General features: G+C 39.5%; 1 protein-coding gene across 1 annotated transcript in view; it reads right to left on the bottom strand.

Annotated features, from left to right (window-relative positions):
- LOC8038051 (homeotic protein ultrabithorax) overlaps positions 1–24,986 on the bottom strand; it is an 86,003-nt gene that overhangs the window by 36,003 nt on the left and 25,014 nt on the right. Inside the window, exon 2 of the mRNA XM_040501703.2 lies at positions 10,419–10,439. Coding sequence (XP_040357637.2) covers positions 10,419–10,439 — 21 coding nt within the window. The remainder of the gene's footprint in view (positions 1–10,418; positions 10,440–24,986) is intronic.

Raw genomic sequence — 24,986 nt, 5'->3', positions numbered from 1 at the left:
TGCAAGTCATTACCAGTGATTAATCATCTTTTTATACGTATTTACGTGTGACGCAGCTGGTTTACAAGAGCCAACGTTTGATCTTATATAGTGCCGATTTTACTCTGTGTATGACTCCACAAGATATATAATTAGATGAGAACGTTCATGTGCGATTTACTTTGCTCGTCTGGAATTAAAAACAAACAAAAAACATTTAGTTGTCAGTTAGCGTCCGCCCTGTGTGCTTTTTCTACTTTTATCCCGTCTTTTGCGCTGTTTTTAATAATGCTGCTGATCATGATGTTTGCAAAAGAAAAAGAAGAAATAAGTTAAAAGTATATTTGTTTATTACGGACATGGTGCTTTAATATATAATTTTTTGATCCAAATAAAAATACCCACCCCGACACGTGTGTTTGATTTCAAATGAAACCACCCAACTGTATCGGCAAAATAAAGGCGTATTTTAACTTTAAAGATTACAATAATTAATGCTTCCGCTGTTTACCGATACAGAATTGCGACCGATTAATATGTCATCTTTGATAAAATAATTAAGAGGTTAACTGGCCCAATGCGAGAGACTTATAGAACTGTTAAACTACGACGAAATCATAACAATGTTACTTTGGGACACAACAACCTCCATTTGCAGAGCAGCAACAGTGCAGAAACTATATCGTTTTAAGACATATTTTCTTCAATCTTTAGGTACATTCAAACGCGATGGCCTGACAATAGAAGAAGAGTGAACAGCGAAAAATGCATACTTTAATTGATTTCAGGTTTCTAGCAGTAAAGCACCGTGGAAGTAATAAAAAGGCAGGAAGCAATTGTTGTTCCCGCAGAAATGTACTTTTGACAGGAATACGAAACAGTTGTCTTCTGGGCAATGATAAAATGGGGAATAGAACACAACTCGAATAAGCAAGAACATTTTCCAGCAGGAGGCTATGCAAGAAAAATAGTACAATTTTAAAAAAAGTATTGTATATATTTTTAACACAAAAAATACTAGTCCTTGTGTACTTTAAAATAAGGACACTGGGGGGAATTCTTACCAGTAATTATAGTCTCGTTTGTGAGTTTGGCAGCGACGTAGAAATTTTCCATCAAAACATCTCCACGCCATCTGTGCACTTTCAGCTTAATTGGTTAGCTAATTAACCGGTGAATTATGCATTAATATCCTCAACGGGGGGTCGGCAATCAGCGAGGCAATATTATGCGGCTCCCAAACGATACTAGAAACGATCCCCCCTTCACACACACACACACACTCCAGGACCAGTGGTGCAAAGCGTATAATTGGTTGGTGGCAAATGTGATGTAATCGAACGTATTTATTTCCAAAGCACGCCTGGGGGCTGATAAGTTATTCACGTTCATCTGTCGGCAATTATTGTGCATCAAAGTGGTGCACTGGGAATAAGTAACTAAGGTATGTTGTGTCTAGCGTAAATGTCCTGAGTCACGACTTGTACCATGCATCATTCATTTCAACAGTTTTGTCGCACACAGAGGCTTGTATGGGACTGTCCAGCACTACACAAAAACAGCGAGAGTGTTTGCTGTTTCTTTTGTAGCTTTGAAAAAACGTCCTCGCAGAGCCTTCCTGATTCAAATTGGCTGTGCGACTTGACATTCTTGTTGGCTGAAATATCACACCACCCTATTGATCATTACGTAAAATTAGAAAGGAAAGAGAAACCCATGGTGCATGCTCTTAGACGCAAACATGCAAGCTGAAGCTCGGGACCTTCCAACTCCAGGAACCTCTATAAACAAAGAATCTATATAACTTTCTTTTGTGGAGAATCATTGTAGGAGGAACAAGCACACGGTTGATAAAGAAAGTATCTGTATGGTAGTGCGCAATTTCAACTGCAGCGTCGGAGTCGAATTCCCTGATATTACGAAATGCTGTGATGACATCCACATTTTCTAAATTTTGCTTAAGACAGACCCCAGCCGAGTTCAGGAGGCTTACGAGACAAAATTCGCTGATCAGCTGATCCCCCAGATATGTGGTATGAAGTATTTTCAGTGAACGACTTTGTTAAGTTTTACTCTGGCCTTCCTGAAGTATTTCTTTTTTTCAAATTTAAAAGACAAGATCTCAACAGCTTTGATTGCAGTGGTTCTTATAATATGTACATCGGCAAATATATATTTTTAGATGGAGACCACAAAACCAATCTGTTAGCGAATGGCCAACCACCGCCTTCAAAAAGTGTTCCGGCTCTTAGTTAACAGCTTTAATGTGAATGTTTGTGTCTTGGCAATATGCTGCATACCAAAACTCTTGTACCTCACTTTAAGCTTGGAAGAGTTCATTTTATAATTTGTCCCTGGTGTTTTATTTGGCCACCCGCTACGTCCCCGCTTTGCGTCAATTCGCCCCGCTGCAGTAAAAGGTTCCTGACCCCCTATCCAAACTGGAGGTTACTCGGATAATTAGTGAGCCCTAAATCATTTAACATAGTGTAAACACACTACTATTACATCTACATCCACAAGGGCGCAAACGGAATCCTTGTTACATTCCAGTAAAGTAATCATCCCCTATTTTGTGTAAACATATACAGTGGTAGGTCATGTCTTCAAACAAAAACGTAAAAAAAAAAGATAAAAAGTAACGTATAGCTGGGTGTTCATGATATGTATTACAAGAATAAAAATAAAGCAGACAAACGAAGAGTCAATGAAACCTTAACGCATGTTTGCAAACATGTTATTCAAATCTACGTAGTTTTGTTTCGTGAATTGAATATTTTCTTAAGCTTTTCTTGAGCACTTTTTCTCTTCTTCCATAAAAATCCTCTTCGTTTTTAGGAAAGAAATAACAGCTTCGACGAGAGTAACAGGAAATAAAGAAGACCATGACCGTATATCATGAAATTATAGAACACTTAGAAGGATAAAAGTTCAGAACAAATGAACAAGGCCCTCAGAAACTTTATGGTTGTGCCAGCATACTATGCAAGAATGCACGTTAAAGCAGCCATTATTGCAGCTGGAGTACACGCGCTAAGCGTCTGCCGTGTTTTTCTGTCTTTAGTGACGTCATGAGACAACTTAAAGACATCATGTTAATATTCACGCTGTACTGGCTATTCCTCTCGTATACATTGCAGGACGAATATTGGCCACTCTCAGCGCAGGCCGACCTCTTGATCTATAAACACGCAGTATGTCCAAATTGCTTTTAAATGCATTCGTTCGGCGTGATAAGCCCCGTAGAGTGCTAACACAGCAATTTTGTACGGTGACGCTGCACCATATAACCTAATTTGTTTCTGCCGGAGCTTACTGTATTCAATACAGACTATAATATTCACCCCGAACGATCATCTTCCCTAGTTCAGAAACTCTAGCATATCGCACCCAATGTCTGTAATACATGTTTATATGCCATGTACATGCCCCAAAAAGGCACGAACGCATTAGACCCGATGGCGGCTCCATGCATAATAAGACCCAAAATGAGCGTGATAAACGAAAAAGTTGTACATAGTACATACATGTACATTGTATGGATGGGGCGTTTTACCCGTTTGACCTAAATTGGTCTGGTCATAGCTGAATCTTCTCAGTGTAGTCTATATACTATATAGCCTCGAACGTTATCAATATTCTTGCCACAAGTAGCACTGGCACATCGCAGCTCATTTTGGGCATTCACCAAGGCTGAATGCCGTACACGTTACGACGTTAATATCTACCCCAAAACTCCATGAAGATTAACGCTAGCAAGTTAAGAATATATCCCAGACAGGTACGAACCCATTAGACCCGAGGACAGTTCGCATAAATACCCCCGAAAACGTTATCGGTGCCGCGGTGACTTAGCGGTGACGACTGGTTGACGTGCCCTCGCAGGAGCCCCGTGCAAGTGTTCCTCCTCCTAACGTCTTGGCCAGACCATCGGCGCGCTTCGAACGCGTGTCATGGAAGTTACGACGCCGATAAATCTCGGGACGTGGCCGGGCAGACCCGGGCGAGACCGGGCTTTCTCGGGTCTCCTTCCGCCACCGATTCGGGAAATGACAAAGCGCCGTAAATGTTATCCAGGCTTCAGCGGCAGCGACGTTATGGGCCGGAAAGAGCATAACGCGCTGGAGCCGTACGCACTATCTACATTTGCATAAACATCGATAACCGTACGGATTATGATTTCTAGTCAGCAACGAGTTGATATGAGGAGAGTTACGACGAGGGTGAGCGGCAGTTTTATGGCTGCTACAGGTTTCGCCGTACCGCCCCCGGTATGTGTTCGCCTCGTGGCTTGTATCGCTGCAACGAAAACACGATTCTCAATGCGTATGTTATACAAAATGTGGCGCGACTTCCCTTTAGCAAGCCTGGATTTCATTTTTTGCAGGCCGAAGCTGAAAACGAAGGAATATAACTGGAATACTGAATAGTAAAATAGCAATTTTCTATTGCAAAACTTAGTCATAGGGGACAAATATTCAAACAAAAGTAAAATTACACAAAAATAAAAAAAAAAATAACTGAGAAATGGCATTGAAAAGCTGTATCGCAACCTCTTCATGGGTTGGAAAGGTGCTTGCAGTGGTTTTTGCAGCATGGTAAAAAAAGAAAATTATCTGTTGCTGCTAGTTTTGCATCTCAGCAGCATATGGCCGCGCATAGAAAAAAAAAAGTTTTTTTTTGGGGTGATAAGTCATACAGTTTAAGAACCAACATTTCTAGATTTTGAAAAGAAAAGTTCCTTCAACATGAATTTTTGTCTGGTTTTATATTTCAGCTTTTCTGTGTTAGCTATACGATTTTAGAGTTGTCGGGTAACTTGAATTATGATTAACTTCTACAAGTTCGGCAACACCTTCCTTTTTTAATCGGCAATGGCATGATTTAGTTTTTTTTTCTTGAGAATAGAAATTATGTAAGGTCCCTCGCAAATCTACGACCAATTTGTTTTGTTTTTCTACTGTCTTCTATTCTGCTCAATTCATGTTTGTGTTCAATGCTATCACATCAAGCCAATTTGAAATTGCGAACCGGCTATGGTAATTATTTATATCCTAAAATCACATTTGGACGCTGGCGAATGACATGCATTCGTGTGTTCAAAAGGTTACGCAAATGGACGCGTCAGGGTGTTCAGTACCCGGGAACTATCGCCGACGATGATTCTGATAGCTGAAAAATATATTGTAGAGTCGCATTATTAAAAAAAAAAAATATTTGCAACAAATTGCGAGGCATGCGAAGAATATTTACTTCACCTCACTCAAACACACAGCACGCACACATAATGATGTTTTGTTATTTCTGGTGCCCCGAGTTGCGCAGGACTGACTAATGCTTTCTTGGTAAGAATTGGGATACAAAAAGTTTACCAGGAGGCGATATCTGTTTTATTTGTATTGAAAAGGTCGTGAACAGTGTTCCTAAGTTGATGTTATTCCAGTCCAATGCTAACTATATAATTGAAATAATATTCTAAAATGGCCGTTAAAGTGTCTTGGTAAAATATTTTCGGAATTCCGTTAGTTCGTAGACGACACCTCAATGCTTTTACAAGACCAGTCGCCAATAGTATTTAGAAATAAGTAATAGAATATCAGTTTTAATGGTCCCAAGACTGGGTACATGATTTTAGTGAATATTACGAACGTTTCGCCCCAAGGTTCAGTGATATTGCTTACTGGCTATGTTTTAAATATTATGTTTTTTGTAAGATATATGAAGTAAGAAAATTTATAGATTACAAAAAACACTTAATGCAAGAAATAAAATCACTCTATGGACTTGAGGTGCTTAAATAAAATTGCATTCGTAACGTTACACTTCTGAATGTTACACCTACGTTTTTCAAATGCCAATGCCTAAGGAAACCTGAAAACAAATTTAAAAATAATCACTCAAATAGATGTACTTCCAAAGTGGTTTTGTGCATCAAGATAAGATTAATCTTGATTTGTTAGAAATTGTTTAACAGATTTGAACACATATCTGTTTCAGGTGCAAGACGACGTGGAATGCTCAAGGGAAGAAAATATGGATAACCCCAGACTGCTGCGAGCCTCAGAGTGCCCATTGATGAACAGTTATTAAGATTAAGTGACTCGACACTCTCGGAAAGGAGCGAAAACATTATTCGCAGGACAGAACACAGGGGAAGCCCGCCATCGCCGGATTTTTAATTTTTTCTTTTGTCACGATTCTGTCATCTAAAGTGCTGGTGTTGAGGGGTGTGTGTATTTGAAACATCTCGTGTTTGACGGTTGGATTTCTGATTAAGAAATCACCCATATTTATTTCAACTTAAATTTTGTTGAACGCTTTGATGATTCTGACGTTTTGATTAAATAAACAAAAATAATGAACAGCATTCAAGCGAAGGCGGAAATACGTAATTTTCGTGTTAGTTTCCTCGTCGATGAACTAATTCAATCACTAGGCTCCCAATATGAATATACTTAACCAACGAAACATGCTCAGTTGTGCATCTTTAGTTTATGGCCATCTGCATGAATGAGGTAGAAGAGTTGGACGCGGTTTGATTTCAGGCGCGTAAGCTAATTTCGATTTGTCCCCTGTGCCCAATGGTATGGCCTAAATTTCGCTTCTACCCCAACAGAGCGGTATCAAACATTTATGTTGTAGAGTCACGAAAAAAATTACGAAGTTGGAAAATATATAATCGGAACCCTGTACCACTCGTCAAAAGCTGATAATTGTGTGCACCGCCATATATAAAGGCTTACACTGAAATAAGGTTAATGTTAGGTACCGCTAATTATAGCACCTATGGTATTTTTATTGGTCGTGCATCAACGACATATTAGAAAATTGAATGTAGTTTACAAATTATTTATGAATTTATGCTAAATCACTGCAATTTATAAAAACGTTATGCGCGCTCTGTGCATTAAACTAGACAGTATAAAATATAAATGAGAGATTATTGCTGATTGAAACTCGACCTCCGACCACAAATTAGCTTAAATTTCTTTTGTTATATTTCCAGCAATATAATGACATCAAGGTCACTCTGTTCTTAGTTAACGGACTTGATCAATATGGGAAACAAGACCCTCGAAGTAATAAATAAAACAAAAATAAAGAAAAAAAAAACATGTCACAAGCTGAGCGAAGTTCACTTCAAACATACGGTAGTGTCAAAATATCTCTCTCAGTTTTTACTTGTATTTCCTAATGGATTCTCAAGAGACGCATTTCTCTGTCGGGTCCTCTCATCTAAAGGTAATGGCCATCTACGTTCTCATTATCGGTCTGCTTTTCTCCCAAAGTTATCTTGAACAGAATACCCATGCCGAGCCCTGTCAGTCAACAGAGCCTCCTTTCCCAAAGCACCAGGCCTGGCAGAAAGAGCTAGCGATACAGATTCACCGCCCAACCTCCCAGCTTTCTCATTGGCTCCTGTAGATCGGCCCTGCTGACGTCACTGGGCATGACGGTAAGGAAGGCAACAGACAAACAGGCGCCGGTATCACGCCCTCGCACGTTCTCCGGTTGTTCACAAGCAAGCATGAGTGCCTTGCTTTCTTGCGACATTCTTTTTTTTATCCTTGTGCCTCCCTTTTTTTAACCTTTGGCCCTATGTTGGCTTCAAAAAGTAGAAGCTTCGGAAAGTTATGGCTTGAGTGACATTTCAAATTGTACCAATTGAAACGAACACGAAAAAGAATGTCCGCGTTTGGGTTGAGCGTGCAGTTAGTTTGGTTTCAACTTGTGCAAAAGTATACGTGACCTGTGTGCGTTCCTATTGGATTTTGGATAAAAAGCTTCACTGTACCAGATATCGAGGTAAGGCGAGCACGATTTGATGATTTGTTGATACAAATACTGACAAATGCAGCACGAATGCTTGATATCTCTTGCAGACTGAAGCATGCCGGATAAAATTATTATAATCTCGGTAATCGCTATACGTTCCACCTTAGCACTGTGAATAACGTTCTTTATAAAACAAGAGCTCGTCTTCGAAAACATTTTAGCGAACTTCGATCTCGCATTCGTTCTACCAGAGTATCTGTGTGTACTATAGCGGGTGTGTGTTTCCGAGGTGACTGGCTTTGAAGTACGAACTCTTTTAGCCTCCAAGGTATACAAATATACAGGTATACTTGTAAGTTTTTAAGTTATGTTCAGTGGCGTGATCAAACATTACATGGGTGTTCACTTAAATTTGAGAGGTGACTTCAACTTTCTACGAAATTATCATGCAGATTCGTTTAGAAAATGTGAGTGTGAAATCTCTTACTTCCGCGGCGCTAAACGTACTAGATGGTACTAAGGTTATCTGAAAAGGTGTAAATGTATCATTTGTTTATTACTTAAGAACTACTTGATATATGCTCGAGTGTGTCCAAACTTCACGTGTCAGCATCGTGAGTTTTAAATGCGAGCGTTGGTTAGAGCATTTTATAATGTGTCTTTAACATAAGTAACTTGCAGCATAATTAATTATAGACTATTCATCAAATGGAGATAATATCTAGCTGCCCCAGTAAAGGTATGGTCAAGACCTCTAGAAATCTAGGAGTCAATATTTTTTATAGGTGCTAATAACTCTCAATTCTTTACATATATATAAAATATAATGCTGCCTTGGTTATATTAAAGCGTGTTTTCAAGTTCCACTATGCTAATAATTGCATAAGGCTGCACGAGACTCGGGCCAATGCAAAATATGAGCTGAAACAAGGCGCCTGAAACTTGAGATCGCCAGTAAATAGTCAGCGTACCAATTTACTTAAAAACGAATGGACAACTTGAATACCGTAACCAACATTATGTTCTGCCTTAACGATATTATTTTAGGTAAAATAATAAGATATTCAGTGTATATGCAAGAAACAGCGAGGTTTGTACACTGAACAAATATTCTGCAGAAAAATATTTTGTGGAGCTAGTTTTATCGCATATGAAGAGGAATTCGGCGAAAGAACAAACTATCACAATGCACGCGCTTAAACCTGGATCTGACGTTCTTTTTTTGAAGATATCAGTTCATCTTGAATTTCTTCAACTACGAATGTTTAATTGATCTTAAGATGTAGATGACGCCGAAGCCAATCTAAACGATGCGACAGTTGGACATATTTGTATTATACTGCGGAAGTGGCCCTAGCCACAATGATAAAGATTCACAGCGACAGCTTGTAGCTACAAATATTAGCAGTATTCACTGTTTAAATACCGCGCAGCAATAAAATAATTTTATGCGTTCTGTAAAACCATTTTTATTGGGATTTCATAACAAAGGTTGTCGCTGTTCCACGCTAACTATCAGAACGTAAAATATACCACTGTCCAAAATAGGACATATTGACTTAAGAACGTGTTTGTAACATTGACTGGCAAAAGAAATAATAAAACCAACTCGGGACAAGGGACGACGTCCCTTGTCCCGAGTTCGTTTTATTTTTTTTTGTTGCCATACAAAATAGAAGCCAAAAATTTATAGAGTGGAGCGTATTGTCCAGACTATCAAGCGACGAAAATAGTACATAACACTTAAGTTGTGAAATGCACGACACAAACATTATTATTTGAACATGTAGTCCTTTGGGGGATGATTTATTTTTATGAGTATTACGTCGATGAATTGTTAGGGTACCGTCAACAAGAGAGGAAAATATCTATACATCAGATTTTACATAATTATTTCAACAAACGAACCTCTAATATGTAAATATTAGAAATCTACCCTTACATTGAAATAATATCTGCTTGCACTATTTACTGTAATTCGGAGAGCTTGGGCCTCCGTTATTCAGAGTTAATTAGACTGCACGTTTTCATAACACTAAAGCTAATTCCGTCATTTAGATATGCAACTGTTGCAACAACTGCTAGCGTGTTTAATCGCAGGTCGTACCAGAGCCATGCACTGTGGCTACAATTCGGTTTGCTTTTAATTATAAAAAAGTAAGTTACATTTGTCGGCTCATTCAATTCACCAAAATATTATCGAGGTTTCAAAACTATACCTTTCTGACATATGTTATAAATGTGTTTTGTCGTATATTTACATGTGCATTGCTTATTTCGATTTCAACAACTTCAATCTTGAATTTATTGCAGACAAGTGCTATTTCGCAATACTTTTTCTATATTCAGCAATAGTAGTAAAACGTGGTAACATACTTTTAAATGAAAAGTAATGTAGTTAGGCGTGTCAGGATCCTCGCAGTGGCCCTGTGTTTAATTTTGAATTTTTATTAAGAAACAGTTTCTGGTATCTTTTAGGCTACAATCAATACAGCTCGCGCTTAGTTGCTATGAGGTGGAGAGGTGCTGACAATACAATATTCCCCTGATAGCTTAAAGTAATTGCAAATGCCTGATGTATGACCGCTGGTATTTCCTGGTGGAACTATCAGCTCATAATTCGAACATGTCAGACAGTGTAATATGAAAGAGGTGGTACTCACGTGCAATGTAGCTGTTCAGTCCTGAAAAGATAATCAAACAATAAAATTAGCACAACAACCAAATATTTGGGCATAGCATGATATTGCACAGCATTGGAAAGACACAGGATACGAACGACAAAGCATAGATGACAGATATATATATATATATATATATATATTAAGAGATGCAGCTTGCGATTTCTGTAAGAAAAAACAAATTCAGTTTAGACCTCATTTAGTGTAAGCCTCAGCAATTTTGTCTATTTTATATCTCTACAGGCTTAGATAGGCCCAAGGCATCTCAAAAGTAAACAAGCCATTATTAATTTTGTGTTCGCAATTTTACGTATTCAAATAATTACGGTCGCTTTACTCAACGAAAATGCACTTCTTTTTTTATGCCAACAAAATTACTTAGGCTTACAGTAGAGCGTAAGACATCCGCCCATCGCTCTTATTCACAAAGAAAGATAAATATGAAGACAGAAGCGAAAAGAAAACTAGATGACAAGACAGCTTTCCGAGATTGTCGAGGAGACAATAAACACACCACTTCCAGAAGCGAATCGGTTACTTTGATGTCTAACCCTCTCACGCTCGCTAAGTAGTTCTTAAAAATAAACCCCGTGTTGGAGTACACACTAAACATTGTAACACCCATAATCGTGTAAAAAGGGTGTAGGAAGGGTGTAGGTTAGGAAAAACACCCTTTTTACACACTTTTTACACGATTTCTGAATATCGGTTGGTGTAAAAAGGGTGTGCTGACGTTTTACGCCCTTTACACGCCCTCTTTATGCCCCACTTGCAGCGATGGTGTCTGAAATCGTGTAGAAAGGGTGTATGGGCGAATTTTACGCCCTTCATCCACACGGTGTGAAACGGGCGTAATGATGATGCTGTCAAATACACCCATGATTTCTTGGCCGTTCATATGTATTGCTTTGGTGAAACTGTTGTTGATGTACGGCGGTACAAACATCGAGTATAATTAATCGCCACACGGAGTCGCGTATGATTAGGAAATGCTAGAGAATAGTTTTTGCAACTCCTATTGAACTCTTCGTTCGACACGAGCCTAAAATTACGTTTTGCGCGTGCATCAGTTTTTTCGGTTCAACCTTGATTATAAAAAAAACCCATCTCCGCTCGCAAAAAAAAAAAGAATGAAGACGTGTAAATATACAACCTAGGCAGCACACACTATTGCGCTGCTATGGAATTAAATCGGAAAGATTGTGCCGATATTATTTTGGTCTAGCCAATATCTGAAAAATGGGATGGGTCGCGCCGACGCTATCCTGACATACCGTACGTGGCGCCGTTTTTGGTTGACTGTCAAGAGTGTCCTGTGTGAATCGGCTATGCCGGCGAGGTATTTCTATTGCTTGACTGTCTAAAATCCGACGTTAAAAAACAGTACAAAGCAAGATTAAGTGAGATAGAATCTGCTTACTTTTAACCTGAGAAAGACTTTTTAAGCTGAAGACTTGAACAAACTGTGGCGACCTCATTTCGGATATTACAAACTCACCTGACTGGGTTTCGCACTACTTATAGCACCTTCACTGATACTTTATTTTGGAGTGTAGCTCTGAAGAAACAATGTCGCAACACAATCGAAAGTGCCGGATTAATGACGCCCCCAGGGACGCGACTCTTATCTCTGCGTAATGACACCAAAATATCTAGCTTTCCGACGCTTTTTTTTTCGGTTTTTCTTTGGTACACGTGAAACCGCGTCTTCGGCGGCGTTAAAAATGTTTTTTCGTATTTATCTTGTGATCTCGCGGTCCGTACCAGATCATGCGCGTCTACAGGAGTAGCAGTTTGAGACGCTCAAGGTTGTACTACGCAAAGCAAGCCCTAGCGAGTCCGATTTCGCGACCTTCCCTGGGCAGGGCAGGTGGCAATACAAAGCAGCAGAGGGAGATTAGCGGCTTTGTCCAACCCCCTTTGACCTCGTCTTCTGATAAGCCTCGAAACCTTCTTTTGTGTCTTCGTGTTGCTCTGAGCGAGTGCGAAGTCCACTTCTAGCAAATCAGAGGGGTGGCGCAAAACACGTGATCGCTCTCCGTAGGGCAAGGACGCTTGGACGAAAATTTGTCACGTGATTCGCTCTGCCGCGCTGATGGGCTACTGGGGCCGTAGTCTTTGCCGTATGCCAAGTTATGATGAGTTGTAGGGGCCACGTAGGTTCGGTTTACAAAAAGGGGGGCGCCCGTCAGTGTATTCCTGTTTTTCGTGCGGTTAAGTCGCAGCCGTGATTTTTCGTCGTGAACGGCCGGAATACATCCATGCCAAGTTTTCGGAAATGATCGTTTATTTCGTCGGAGTCCATGGAATTATTGTGCTGTATTTGTTGGATGCATTTCGACAAAGAGCTGCTCATCGGCGGCCGCGAGACTTCCGTTGAATGTGATCGACCGCCTTCAACCTCGGCATTGTGTTTGCGTTGTTTTGTGCTGCCCGAATCGGATTACGCATCTATAACGACAGAGAGGTGCTCATCGGCGACCGCGAAACTTCCGCTGAATGTGAGAGACCGCTTCATCCTCGACATTGTGTTTGTGGATAGTTCTGTGCTGCCCGAATCGGATTATGCATCTATCACGGATTACATGAGATCGCTGTTTTATTGGTAAGTACTCAGCAAGCATGCTTCTGATAGTAGTCCAAAGGGGCTATGTTCAACAAATGTTTCATTTCTCCTGAAAAGAAAAGGAAGTGACGGAAGCGACGATATCGCGTTTGATTGGTTGGAAGGTCAAAAGGCGAAAATAGGTAACTTTCGTCATTTGAACCTCTAACCAATCAAACGCGATATCGTCACTTCCGCCACTTCCGTTTATTTTTAGGAGTAACGAAACATTTGTCGAACATAGCCTCCCTGCTTCCGTTTCAATCGACCATTTTACGGTTTACAAACATGAACTGCCGCTTGCGTCCCAAGCAACTCCTGGTCGTACCGTCTTTGCAAGCTTGTCAGTTTTGTCCACGTCGCCAGTGCAAGGAAGCATAAACGTCACAAGAAAAGTACAGTTGGAGATTCAACTAGGGCCTTCGGTTGTACAATTTGAAAGGGTTATGAAGCAATGTCCGGTTGAAATATTCATGACCTTACACGCACGGACCGCCACTGGTTTAGAAGCGTCTCGGTCGTGGTGGAATTGCGAGGATAAAAGAGAACTATTTCTTTCTGTCTTGCCTTCGCCAAGTTTGATGTCGTGCGCGTGAACGTAGCTTTGCCCTTTGGCACGCTTGTAATTGCACGCACTTGCCCGCATAAGCAGAGACATGGCTGCGGCCAGATGACCTGCTTGCAATCGTCTATAGAGAATTTTGTAGAACCTGTTAGAACCTTGATTAAAAAATAAAAAGTGAACCAGGCATTTGCAGTCATTTTCTCGAGCGCTCTTTTGGGTGTTGGTAATCGCGCCTTTTTTATTTCCCTTTCTGGCGGTGATACACACAATTTAGAGGGCGTACTGCGCAGACATAACGCCCTAATAAAAAGGTGTACAGTGGAATCACACCCTAATTGAAAGGTGTTCGGAATAACGCCGTCCTTTAAGGGTGTTAGGGGAAAACACCCTATTTTAGGGGCGTTAGGAATAACGCCCTTTGTTTAGGGCGTTTTGCTACACCCAAATGGGTGTTAGTTATAGGACAAGCCATTTACACCCACAAGGGTGTTACGATGTTAAGTGTGTACCAACGCGGCCTGACGGGCCGTATCACAGCCGCACATAAGAGCGCTTGAGCAGCCTATCGCGTGCACTTGGGAACTTTTTTTGTGAGCTTATTAGACCCAATGAACCTCGAAGTGCGCGTGACGGCCAACATAAGAGAGGCTTCAGGCATACGCGCCGGAAGTTCCAAGACAGAGTCCTCGTAAAATCGCTTGGCAGTTTAGAAGGCTCAAGTACGAACTAAAGAATACCTATGCAGAATTGAGTACTTGGGATTCCGACATTGCGCGGAACTCTTTCAATATTCAACTTTAAAGAGACCCGGAAGCCAGAGAAGGGGAAACGCATGAGTGGACGCCCAATTTTAATGCAGGAACGCCATTTTGTTAAGGTACATTGCGGTTCCCCAAAAATGAAAAAAGAAAGGTTGTCGTAACCACTCAAGTGAAAAGAAACAAAACATCTATTGGAACACGATACTGCCGAAAACACCTGCAGCCGTTCAACATAGCTATACGAACAAAGATGAAACATATGTGCCATTAGAGGTTTGCGGTATCAATGCTTTAGACTTGTATGTCTTTACTTAGAGCGCCGGAAAGAGATTTCAGGTGTTCTATCTACTCTGTGGAGCCGAAAGAATAGATTCTCTCTTTTTGGGGTTGTTCTCTGAAAAGGAAAGGGTGACTGTTCTCACAATACCTGAAGCATACAGTTCAGCTTGTTGATGAAATGTATATTATAACTTATAACAAATATTGTGCAGGCAAATGTGTTTGTAAAGGTTTATTTGTTCAAGGTTAACACCCTCCTTTGGTTGGTACTTCTATCTGCATCCTTGAGTTGGAACTTGCTTGGGATTACAGCGAATTTCGTATTATGAATCCGTGGTAAGGGCTTAAATATATTTCTCGGATATAAAAAAAATCTTAAATTCGTAGGGGTTTTAGACTTATTGCAGTGATCGGTCGACATAACGTCAAAAACTGAATTGCAGTCAACTTAAAATATGTTCGCTTCGAAATGTCAACAACCTGGAGGGAAAATTTAAGTTAGAAGTTGCTATCACTCAAAAACCTCGATTTCAGTCCAACGATGCGATTACCATTTTGCTTCATATGTCATCAGTTATTGATATTAGCGGCGCAGCGACCTTTGAGTTGTGCCTAGTAGAACTCCGAATGCGCTTTTCTGTACGACTCTTCAGCCTTTGTTTGTTTGAACCCATACGAAGCACTTTATTGCCTTACGACGCGTGGCTTTCTTTCACCATCGATATTAGCTAGGGAATGAGCATGAGAGTGTGCAAGTTTGACTGCTACTCGTAACTTGTTTAGTTAAGCAAACACTGTAAAGAACATATATAAAACAACATGTACTGTTTCGCCTACTTCAACATAAACTCGGTGTGACTGCACATGGTTAAACATAATAATACAAAAGAGCACGGTTGGTAAACGTTTTTACGCCTACAGCGTTAGGGCACTGCCCCTTTCCTTGACGAGACGATTTCCCATAGAGTAAATCCCAAAAACGACATAGGGTAATTTCATATAACACCTTTTCCTTTTGGCGGGCTAGTTGGTTCATGATTTGTAGGAATAAATGAACTGCACAAAGGACGAGCGACAGAGGTAGAAACGAGTGCGCTCCGTGTGTTGTACTCGTTTCTACCTGTCCTCGTCCTTTGCGCAGTTCATTTATTCCTACAGGTAATTTCATATCTTTTTTGTATATCTCTTCAGGTATAAGCCTGAACAGCGTAATTCTTTTTTTAGTAGAAGTCTTAATGGCTTTCTTCTGAGTGAAAGTAAAATTTGTGAGCATAAATGCGCTCGAATCCTTCAAACATAACCAAATATTAGTGTCTCAACTCTCTATCCTCTTTCGACTATAGCTGAAGTGCCTTATCTCGATCATCCGAAGAGTGCCCAAACAAAATGTCCGAAACAATTTAATAACAATTTAAATCCATGGCTCAACGTACCGCCAGAATCGTTATGCATTGCAATAGCTAATCGCAATTTTAGAAACAATGCGACATTGTTAGCGCGAACAAGCGGCCGTCGGTTATTTTTTTTCTTATACTCTAATGTTGGTCATTAAAAGCAAAAGTTTGGTGGGACCTTGGGAATTCTATTATGGGATACTAGTCTAAGTGGTAAAAACGGTGCAAGCTAATTTTATTTCGACGCAAAATAAAAAGAAAAGAAGAAAAACTCCATGTCGTGTTTGCACTAACAGTGTTGCCCTGCGGTGTCATTGAAACATCCCAATTGGAATAATTATTATCGCTGATTAAACATCTTAAAGGGACCATGAAAGGAATTTCGGGCAGGGGTAAATTTGGATTTTACTAATTGTAAATAATTTCGTGCACCAAAAGAAAACTAGTGCGCGATGGTAGAAAACCAAAAGCCTGCATTTGGGTACAAAAACTTTTAAAATATTGCGGACTATTTCCAATTTCCTTTCCTTCAAAAGGGCCGCATCTTTTTACTCTGATGCATCCGCGGTTACCAAGAACTTTACTCGAACCTGCAGCTCAGGCATTGGACACGAGCACTGCGTCACTCGGGCGCATCCGTTCGTCAACCATTCATTCGTCCAAGCATATTTGAATTCGCGTTCTTGGCCAGTGAGTGCCGTGATGGCACTTCCCATTACATTCGATTGACAAGACCCATGACTGTGTGCTTAAAAAGCACGGTTTAAGCTAGGAGTCATCGCATCCGGTGCCCAAGCGTGCCACAACCACGTGATTTCCCATTTCGCTGCTGAGTTGAGGCGTAAATCGAAGGAGGACGAAGTTGGACATCCATTTCATTGTCCCCTTAAGATGGATACGGTGGAAACTGATATGTGATGTTTGTTCAGGCGTGCCAATGAACAGCTTGCACCTCAGGAGGATTGAATATAGCTCCATCCTTGCGTGTGAACTATATATTTACCGCTTTTCGATCCACTGAGAGGTAAATGAAGCAATAGGACAAAAGATAGATAGCGAGAAAATTGTTTATAAAATTTCTCACAATGGACCAACATACACGAGCTACTTTTTAAAGCCGCCTCAAAAATACGCCCGTTAAATATATCAAGCAAACAAAAAAGCGCTGGTATATTATCCAGTAGCTGAAACTAAATTATACGAAAATATTGCCGATTGTAAAATAATGCCGAGGTGCCTAAATAGCTAAACTTCCAAATTATTCATTGCCTATACTAAAACATTTCTAGGATGAGTTTACGACACAAAGCATACATTTTAATGCAATTTACTTAATACATTGCCGCATCAGGGAATGTAACAATAAGGTGTTCTAAAAGGTAATATGTCCTTGTGCTCTTCGCACGAGGGTGAGGCATCGACGCTGTTGAGAACGAAAGTCGTATTTGTAGAAGGCATCAATAGATGTAATGTTTTTGATGAAGTTGGGGAACTTTTCAAATAAAAGTTGTCGTAGACATCAACAACAAGGTAGATGGCAATTACAATGCTTCAACACCGCGCCGCGTGCGGGGAGTAAATCTGAGAAAAGAAATGTCATTTCCAGTAGACCTTTGGGCCCTATGCTACACGGCGGGACCCAGCGGAACCAAGAGACCGGGACTACGTCGTCTGCTGCATTTGGTCAGCGCCGCGCCGCTGACCAATCGCAGCAGACAGCATTGTCCCGGTCCCATGGTGCCGCTTGTCCCACTTGGTCCTGCTTTGTAGCGTATGGCCCTGATAGCCTGCTGCATCCCAGGTCTCAAGGGACCATCGGCGCCCTTATGTCGCACAGTTGTCTCTACACGCCGGTTAAGAATGGAAACATGCAAAAGCAAAATATCAGATATTAAAAAATCTGTAGGCAGCAAATTTCACTGCCAAAACAGTATGCTGGGGCGACTGCACATTTTTTCTTCACGACATTAATGGCGTTTTTTATTGAAAACAAAATAGGAGTTCTAACTGTAGATGGTTTAATCTTTAAAAAAAAGAAGCTTTGTAACTAACCCTTGTTCAACGCATCTCGCAAGTGATGTTGATATGTAAAGTTACTGTTTAACGTATAAAAAACGTATTTCATTTTCACGAGTCAATTATCGTATTTCAAGGGTGTCAATATTACATAAGCTCTTTATTTGTCGTGTTTCTCAATCTTAAATTATGCTTTGTGATAATTCTATACATTAAAGTGAAATAAGAGATTTCAAGTGATTTATTACTTGCAGATAAACATTGTTGAAATACTTCTATGAACGATTTGCCTAACTATAGTATCCAAATTATTCGGAACTAAGGAGTATGACAAAACACACTGCACAAATTGCTACATAAAAAGGATCATCTTAAGCGAAGACCAACACGTCTTACGGCAGTGACAATGGCTCAAAAGGCTAACCGAAATAAATCTTTAATGCAAATTATCGTAAAAATCCTAAGGAAGCGTCTATTTCACACAATATTAAACTGTCGTTAAAATAGATACAACAGAAGAGATACCCTAAATTATAAGGTAAACACACATCTCGGAACAGCCTATCAAATCAAGAGCAAGGAAAAGGCAGCAACGTAACATACTTTATACGCCTCTGGGGCAAGAAAAGGTCACAAAACACGTCGTTCGATTTTTCGCCCCATGTCCTAAAGCTTTTCGTATCCCTCGCGGCAGTCGCCAAAAACGCTGCCACAACCCATAAAAGTAGCCTTTACGGCGGTGGGACATCTCTGTACGCGCTGAAACGGTGATGGTGAGAAATCAATACAGCATCTAAATACCGGACGACGTCGTAACGGAATATTTCTAAACATAATGTGCAACTTTACAAAGAGTCCCCCATAGAGCACACCGTTTTCCAAACGTGCCTCGTCTTTTACGACATTTTGAAGCACACCATCCCTGCAAGTAACTGCTGCCCGATCCCTATCGAGCTGTGTACGAATTTACGAACACACACCTGTACACGTATCTCCTAGTAAATTTACACATATGCGCAGGTGTGGCCAGCGCTTCTAAAATATAATTTTATTGACAATACGAATATAAAGTAACTCAACAGAACGGCATGCGACGTATCGGCACTATACATCATTTCACTCATGCCACGTTCATTGTTGCACTCCTGTTTTTTGCTGCCCAGAGTTCAAACGACGAGCCATCTGACTAATGAAACTTTTAGCGCGGTTGTTGTTGACCGGCAGATTTCAACGAAGCGTCGATTTCGTTTATTGAGAGTTGGACGCAGCAAAACACGGTATTTGCTTTTCAAGACCGTGTCTACAAATATTCATCGAGGGGAAAATAACGGGAGGGACAGGCACAACAGGGGCCAATGTTTGAAATGCATGTGAATGTCCTGAGCCAAACTGTTATTTTCACTGTGTACGTATGTCCCCTTAGCAACATTTCTAATGCTTCAGCCATATAACTCTTAAATCAGCAACGGTGTTCGCTGTAACATTTTTATGTGGTTTTTGATTAGACTCTTTCAACGAAGAGGAGAGACACACCGTACACTCAATTTTTAATTTTGATTAAAATCAACATTCGCTAGAAAGAGCACATTAAAAAAATGTATATATGAGTTTCTCACATTAAACAGCGTATATATATAAAGCAAAACTTAAGCGATCTTCCGTTTGACAGCACACATTTTCGCTGGAAAGCTTTCGGAAATGCCGCGTGCTCCAGCTGTGCGAGCCCCAAATAAATCTGCGCCGTATCATCTTCGTTGCCGATTTGTCGGACAGAGGGGTGCTTTTGGAAGGCCGGAAACCCCGATCGGCGCGATGAACTATTGCTTCCTGTCCATTCGTGCATGACCACGGAAGGGTCAAAACGCGAGAGATACGCAAGGCCAGGCGTAACAAAGATGCCAGACCGGTTCTCTACGAGCTCTAACTCACGTCCCCGACTGCGAGTTAGAATCGAGCGGTAAAGTCATCAGTCAAGGGTGGATTCACGGGTTTCGTGTGCCTTTCACGCATCGAGTGAGATTTTCGCGCACAGATAGAAATTTCCTTCACCGGAATAGACGATATTTTGCGACGCGGAAAATATGGAAACGCAAACAAAGAAACAAAACAACAATACAAAAACAAACGTTAGAGTCGTTAGCGAAGTGATGTCTCACCCATTGCATGTGAAATTCCACTTCGTGTTTCTGCAGAGTAGGCGTTTCATAGATTAAGACGGTTTCTTCGTGTTTCAAGGGCACAATTTTTTATCTCTGGATAACAATATGTTTTGACCTATTTCACCACGTTTTGGACGACTTGCAGGACTTTCGTGGTATTTGGCAAGCTTAAAAAGTGTGACTAACTTTGGGTTGTACAGGAAGAAATAACTTGTAAATTAAATGTCTGCAAACAACCCAGTCATATAAAAATTATTTTGAGGATCACTGGCGTCTTATTTTATTGGAATAAAGGAGATCTCGCAAATTGCAACGTTATTTTTATGTTGTAAGATACAATATTCAATTCACAAACAAATAACCTGTAAAAATGTTTATCATGAGTAGCTCAGTCACATATACAAAACAATAAGATTTATACATTTTGCAATATGAGTTTGTTGCCAGTGTTACTAAGAAAAAAAAAACTTTACATAGTAAAATTTTCCAGCTTTTAAGACAAATATCATATAGGTGTACATCATTTCCGTTCTATTTAAATGGCCAGTGGTTCCTTGTTTTCGTAAACAAATAACTCAATATTGAGATCCCGGAGGTTGTTTTATTAAACCTCCCGAATCCTGGGAAGTTCCGAACCTTGAAATTCTAAAAAAATGAAGTCAAGACTAATACACATATTTCATTGCAGAAAAAAATGTAAATAAATTCTTTTTTGCCTCAGAACGTTTGGAAACTATCAAGGAAATCGACGAAGTATCCTGCAACATTCAATATACGTTAAGCACCTTTTGGAAGTTGAATATGGGCACACTACCGACATTCCGCTAAGACACTTGACTTTTTCAGTGCTTGAAGAAGCTTCAAGATACTTGGTACTTGTTGAGCATACTTTTCGTAGGATTTAGTGAAGGGATTATTAATACGGGAACTATTAGACATCATGCAACAATGGGGCAGGACAAAAGAGTGCACAAAGGTTTCTGGCAATCTCACTTCCATGATACATAAACAATGTGTTTGTCTCAAATTTTCCCTATGGTGAATCTGGAAAAATATAACCCAAACTGAAGTTAGCATATCTAGTTTGAAACGCAAAATCTTGAACGTTGGCAGAAAATAAGAAAATATATAAATGCGGGATTCATGGAGGGCTGTTGACTCAACGTTGATAAGTAATGCGTTTTAAACGATATAGAAATCTCAGACGTGGAATGTCCGATTTAAGGCCATCGCTTGAAATGTAAATACCTAACTACGGAGCACCAATAACGTGGTCGCTGTTTTTTCTGCGACCCACATTGTGAAAGTATTGACAGTTGTTAAGCTGATTAAATGCGTTAGACGCGTGGTGTTATTTAGCAGTTATGTGCTGGAATGGGTAGTATTTCAATTACATGTATTTGAAATACCTATTAAAATTCTTTGAGTATTTTGTATTTTGTATTTATTTACTTGTTGGGGAATGTACATGTCAACTGCATTTAATTACTTAAAACTGAACATTTCAAATACTGCAAAAAATACACATTTGGGCACTGATCTTAGCAATTAAATCTATTAGTGGGCACTCCTCGCGAAGGGTGTCATGTGCAAAGAGTATGAAACTTGCTGCACTTTGTGCAGAATCAACATTGAAGAAAAAAGAAAAAGTAGAAATGCAATAATAGGATGACTACGAGTATTGCCTTTCTGGTTAAGTGATTTAAGTTTTTAAACATGTCATGTTCGACATATTTGAAAAGGCTTCGATGCATCAACTCAGCCTTTTTAAATTAATCTTACATTGAATGCATTGCATTTAGTTATGTTGTATCCGTCTATGAAGTTATGACGAACATCTTTTATCTTTACAACTGAAATATTCTTTCTATGCACTTGAATCTTAGTATATATAAACTTCGCTATTTTTTTTTTGGGGGGGGGGGGGTGGGCACGTTTTTTCTTAACTGGGTTAAATTAGTCTAAAAGGTCAGTCTTTCAGAACAAATGGAAGTTAAAAAGTATTTAAAGATGATCAAATACGCTCGTTGTATTTGCATATTGTATCTAAATATTGTTCTTACCAGTGTAACATATTTTGTTGAAGTTCTTTGTATCTGTATTTAAATACATTTTTGGGTGTATTTTGCCCATCCCTGTTTACTTGAAATGGTAGGTGTCGCAAAACAAACATCTGTTTGCCGATTTTTATTTTATTTGACGCTCGAAGAGTCCTATAAATGCGTTTTCCCCAATAGTCCTGCTACCAGATCCCCCTAAATTCAAAATAGCGATTGCTATTTTTAACAGCTAAAAGCTCCAACTAAACTTTGCGGTCGTAGCAGATTTTGCAGCAATGATGCTCCCACTCACAGCAACACAAAAATTCGGCGACATATATGATATATATGATCATAAAAATTGCGTTCTACGATTCCACGCTCAATGCATCTGTGCAAAATTTTCAACCGACTGGAATTTCTTTTTAAATTTAAATCTAACTGTTTTTTTTTACCTAAACCCTTTTAAATGCATCACCAAGGCTTAAGGCACATGTAATGGTTCGGTGCGGTATTATGGCAGGCAGATGCATTATGAGCATATTTATCATCGGCTTTTCTAGTTATTGACAGGAGCGCACACAATCACTTTTTATGTACGTATATCTCAATTCCCGCTCAAAAAATTGTGAAACAGACATATTTGAGACTACGCGCAGATGGGTTGGGCGCGGCATTAAACGTAAAACGCAGTTACTTTATGAGCATATCTATCACCAACGTTTATTTTTTTTACCTCCAGTCTGAAGTGCGCACATTAATTTTTTGTGTCCAAATCGAGCTTCTTTTTTCTAGAATGTAGTTTTTTTTCTCTATTAAATATTGTATCGCGAAATCAACACTTACGGCTTTATTCGCTTACACTAAAGCTTCATTTGATTTGCTAGAATCTTATTTATTCGAACAAAATACCTTGATAAAAATGAATTAAATTACATATTCAATTGCACTTGTAAGAAAAGTATTTTAATACAAGATACAAATACCAAGAGAGTATTGAATCATCCTCAGATATCTTTATGAATACATTTTGATTCTAAAGTCTTTCAAATGCTTGTATTTGAGGTGCCGCTCGTTTTTTATTCATATTGTATATTTGACATTGCAGTGAGGAATGGGCAGCATTTAAAATACAAGAACTTGAAATTCGTATTTAAATACTTTGAATAATCTGTATTTCGTATTCAACTACATTTTGGCTAATGTATTCGTCAATAGTATTTAAATACTGAAAATTTAATATTTCAGATACTGCCCAAATTAACTTTCTGGGTTCCTAACCAATTACGATATTATGCACTCTTCGCGATGGGAGTCATGTGCAACGAGCATGTAACTTGCTGTGCTTTGCTTATTATAAATATGAAACAAAAAGGAAGAGTAGAGCAAGGAATGAACGGGGAGGGTACAATTATTCGATTTTTGGCTGCCTTATTTAACGTTTTTAGACGTCGCATTAACGACATGATGTTTGAAGAGCCTTTTTTGGTTCAACTGAGCCTTTCATAATGATCTCGAACTGAATAAACTGTGTTTCCTGACGGTATACCACCTTATCGTCGAGCTGCACCTTTCTTTTAAGCGCTAAATTCTCAGTATAAGTATTTACTCAGCTCTTTATATAGGCACAGTTCTTTTTAGCCGGGGTTCAATTTATGTCTAAGATGTCACACAATGGGAACAAAATGTATTTGGAAAGTATTTAAAGGGGATGAAATACTCTCATCATATTTGCATCTTGAATTTATATACTTAAATAAGTGCAATTCGATTTGTAATTAAGAATACTTTTGGCAAAGTCTTCTGTATTTGTATGTTGGTATATTTTTGGAAATATTTTGCCTATTCCTGAAAGCAGTATTTTAACGAGTCCAAAGTATAATGCCGTAGGCCTCTTTATAATGGTAGGCCTATTTCTAAACAGACCATGAGAGATTCGGCGTCTTCAGTGATCTTGAATCGGGGAATCTGAAAGGTTTTGAAGTAGATTCGGGGACAAACTGCTTTAGTTTTCGAATTGTCTTTAAGCAAGAGTATTGCAATAATCTGCAGCCATCAAGTTACGAAATTTTTATATCTCCCTTTGATGAGATATTGTGAGAGAAAGAGGAAAGAACTCATAGATGACTTAGTTCACAGGTCTGACGCTGTTATCTCACAGGAATCGTTTGTGCCAGTACAAGCTGCCTGACAACTTATACCTAACACCCTCACAGTAGATTTCGTTTTTCTGATAACAATAGCCGATAGCGATGCAACGCATGCGAAGAAGCGCATGCGTATTGAATATCATTATCGACCTTATTGGAACTATTGGAACTATCAACTAAAACTTCCCATTGGTATTAGATATAAGTTCCCTGCCGCGTTTAGTAATCTCCATAGATCGAGTAGTACCTTAATTGTCACGTCAGTGCTGAAAAGTTTAAGATTTGACAAAGTACCTAAAGCGAATGATTTGCGAGCAATACGACCATTGGAATCTATACCAGACAACGAATTACGTCTCCCATTATCCTTTTTGAATATTTTATTCACTAATATGTGTTTCTAGAACACGTTGAAGGCACAGCAATGCATCTCACGTGTTCTGGGTGTCACTGCTCTGAAACAGCCCGTGTATCAAGCGTAGCCATTATTATCGTGGCAATGTATAAAGCTAATATATTCCGAATTCACGCTTTTCATGTGTCACAAGTGAGTTCCATGACCAAATATATGTGCCTATAACC

The sequence above is a fragment of the Ixodes scapularis genome, unplaced genomic scaffold (genome assembly GCF_016920785.2).
Source record: "Ixodes scapularis isolate PalLabHiFi unplaced genomic scaffold, ASM1692078v2 PGA_scaffold0__279_contigs__length_252992795, whole genome shotgun sequence".
NCBI lineage: Eukaryota > Metazoa > Arthropoda > Arachnida > Ixodida > Ixodidae > Ixodes > Ixodes scapularis.
The sequence above is the reverse complement of the archived record's forward strand: the minus strand, read 5'-3'. Positions and strand labels throughout refer to the sequence as shown.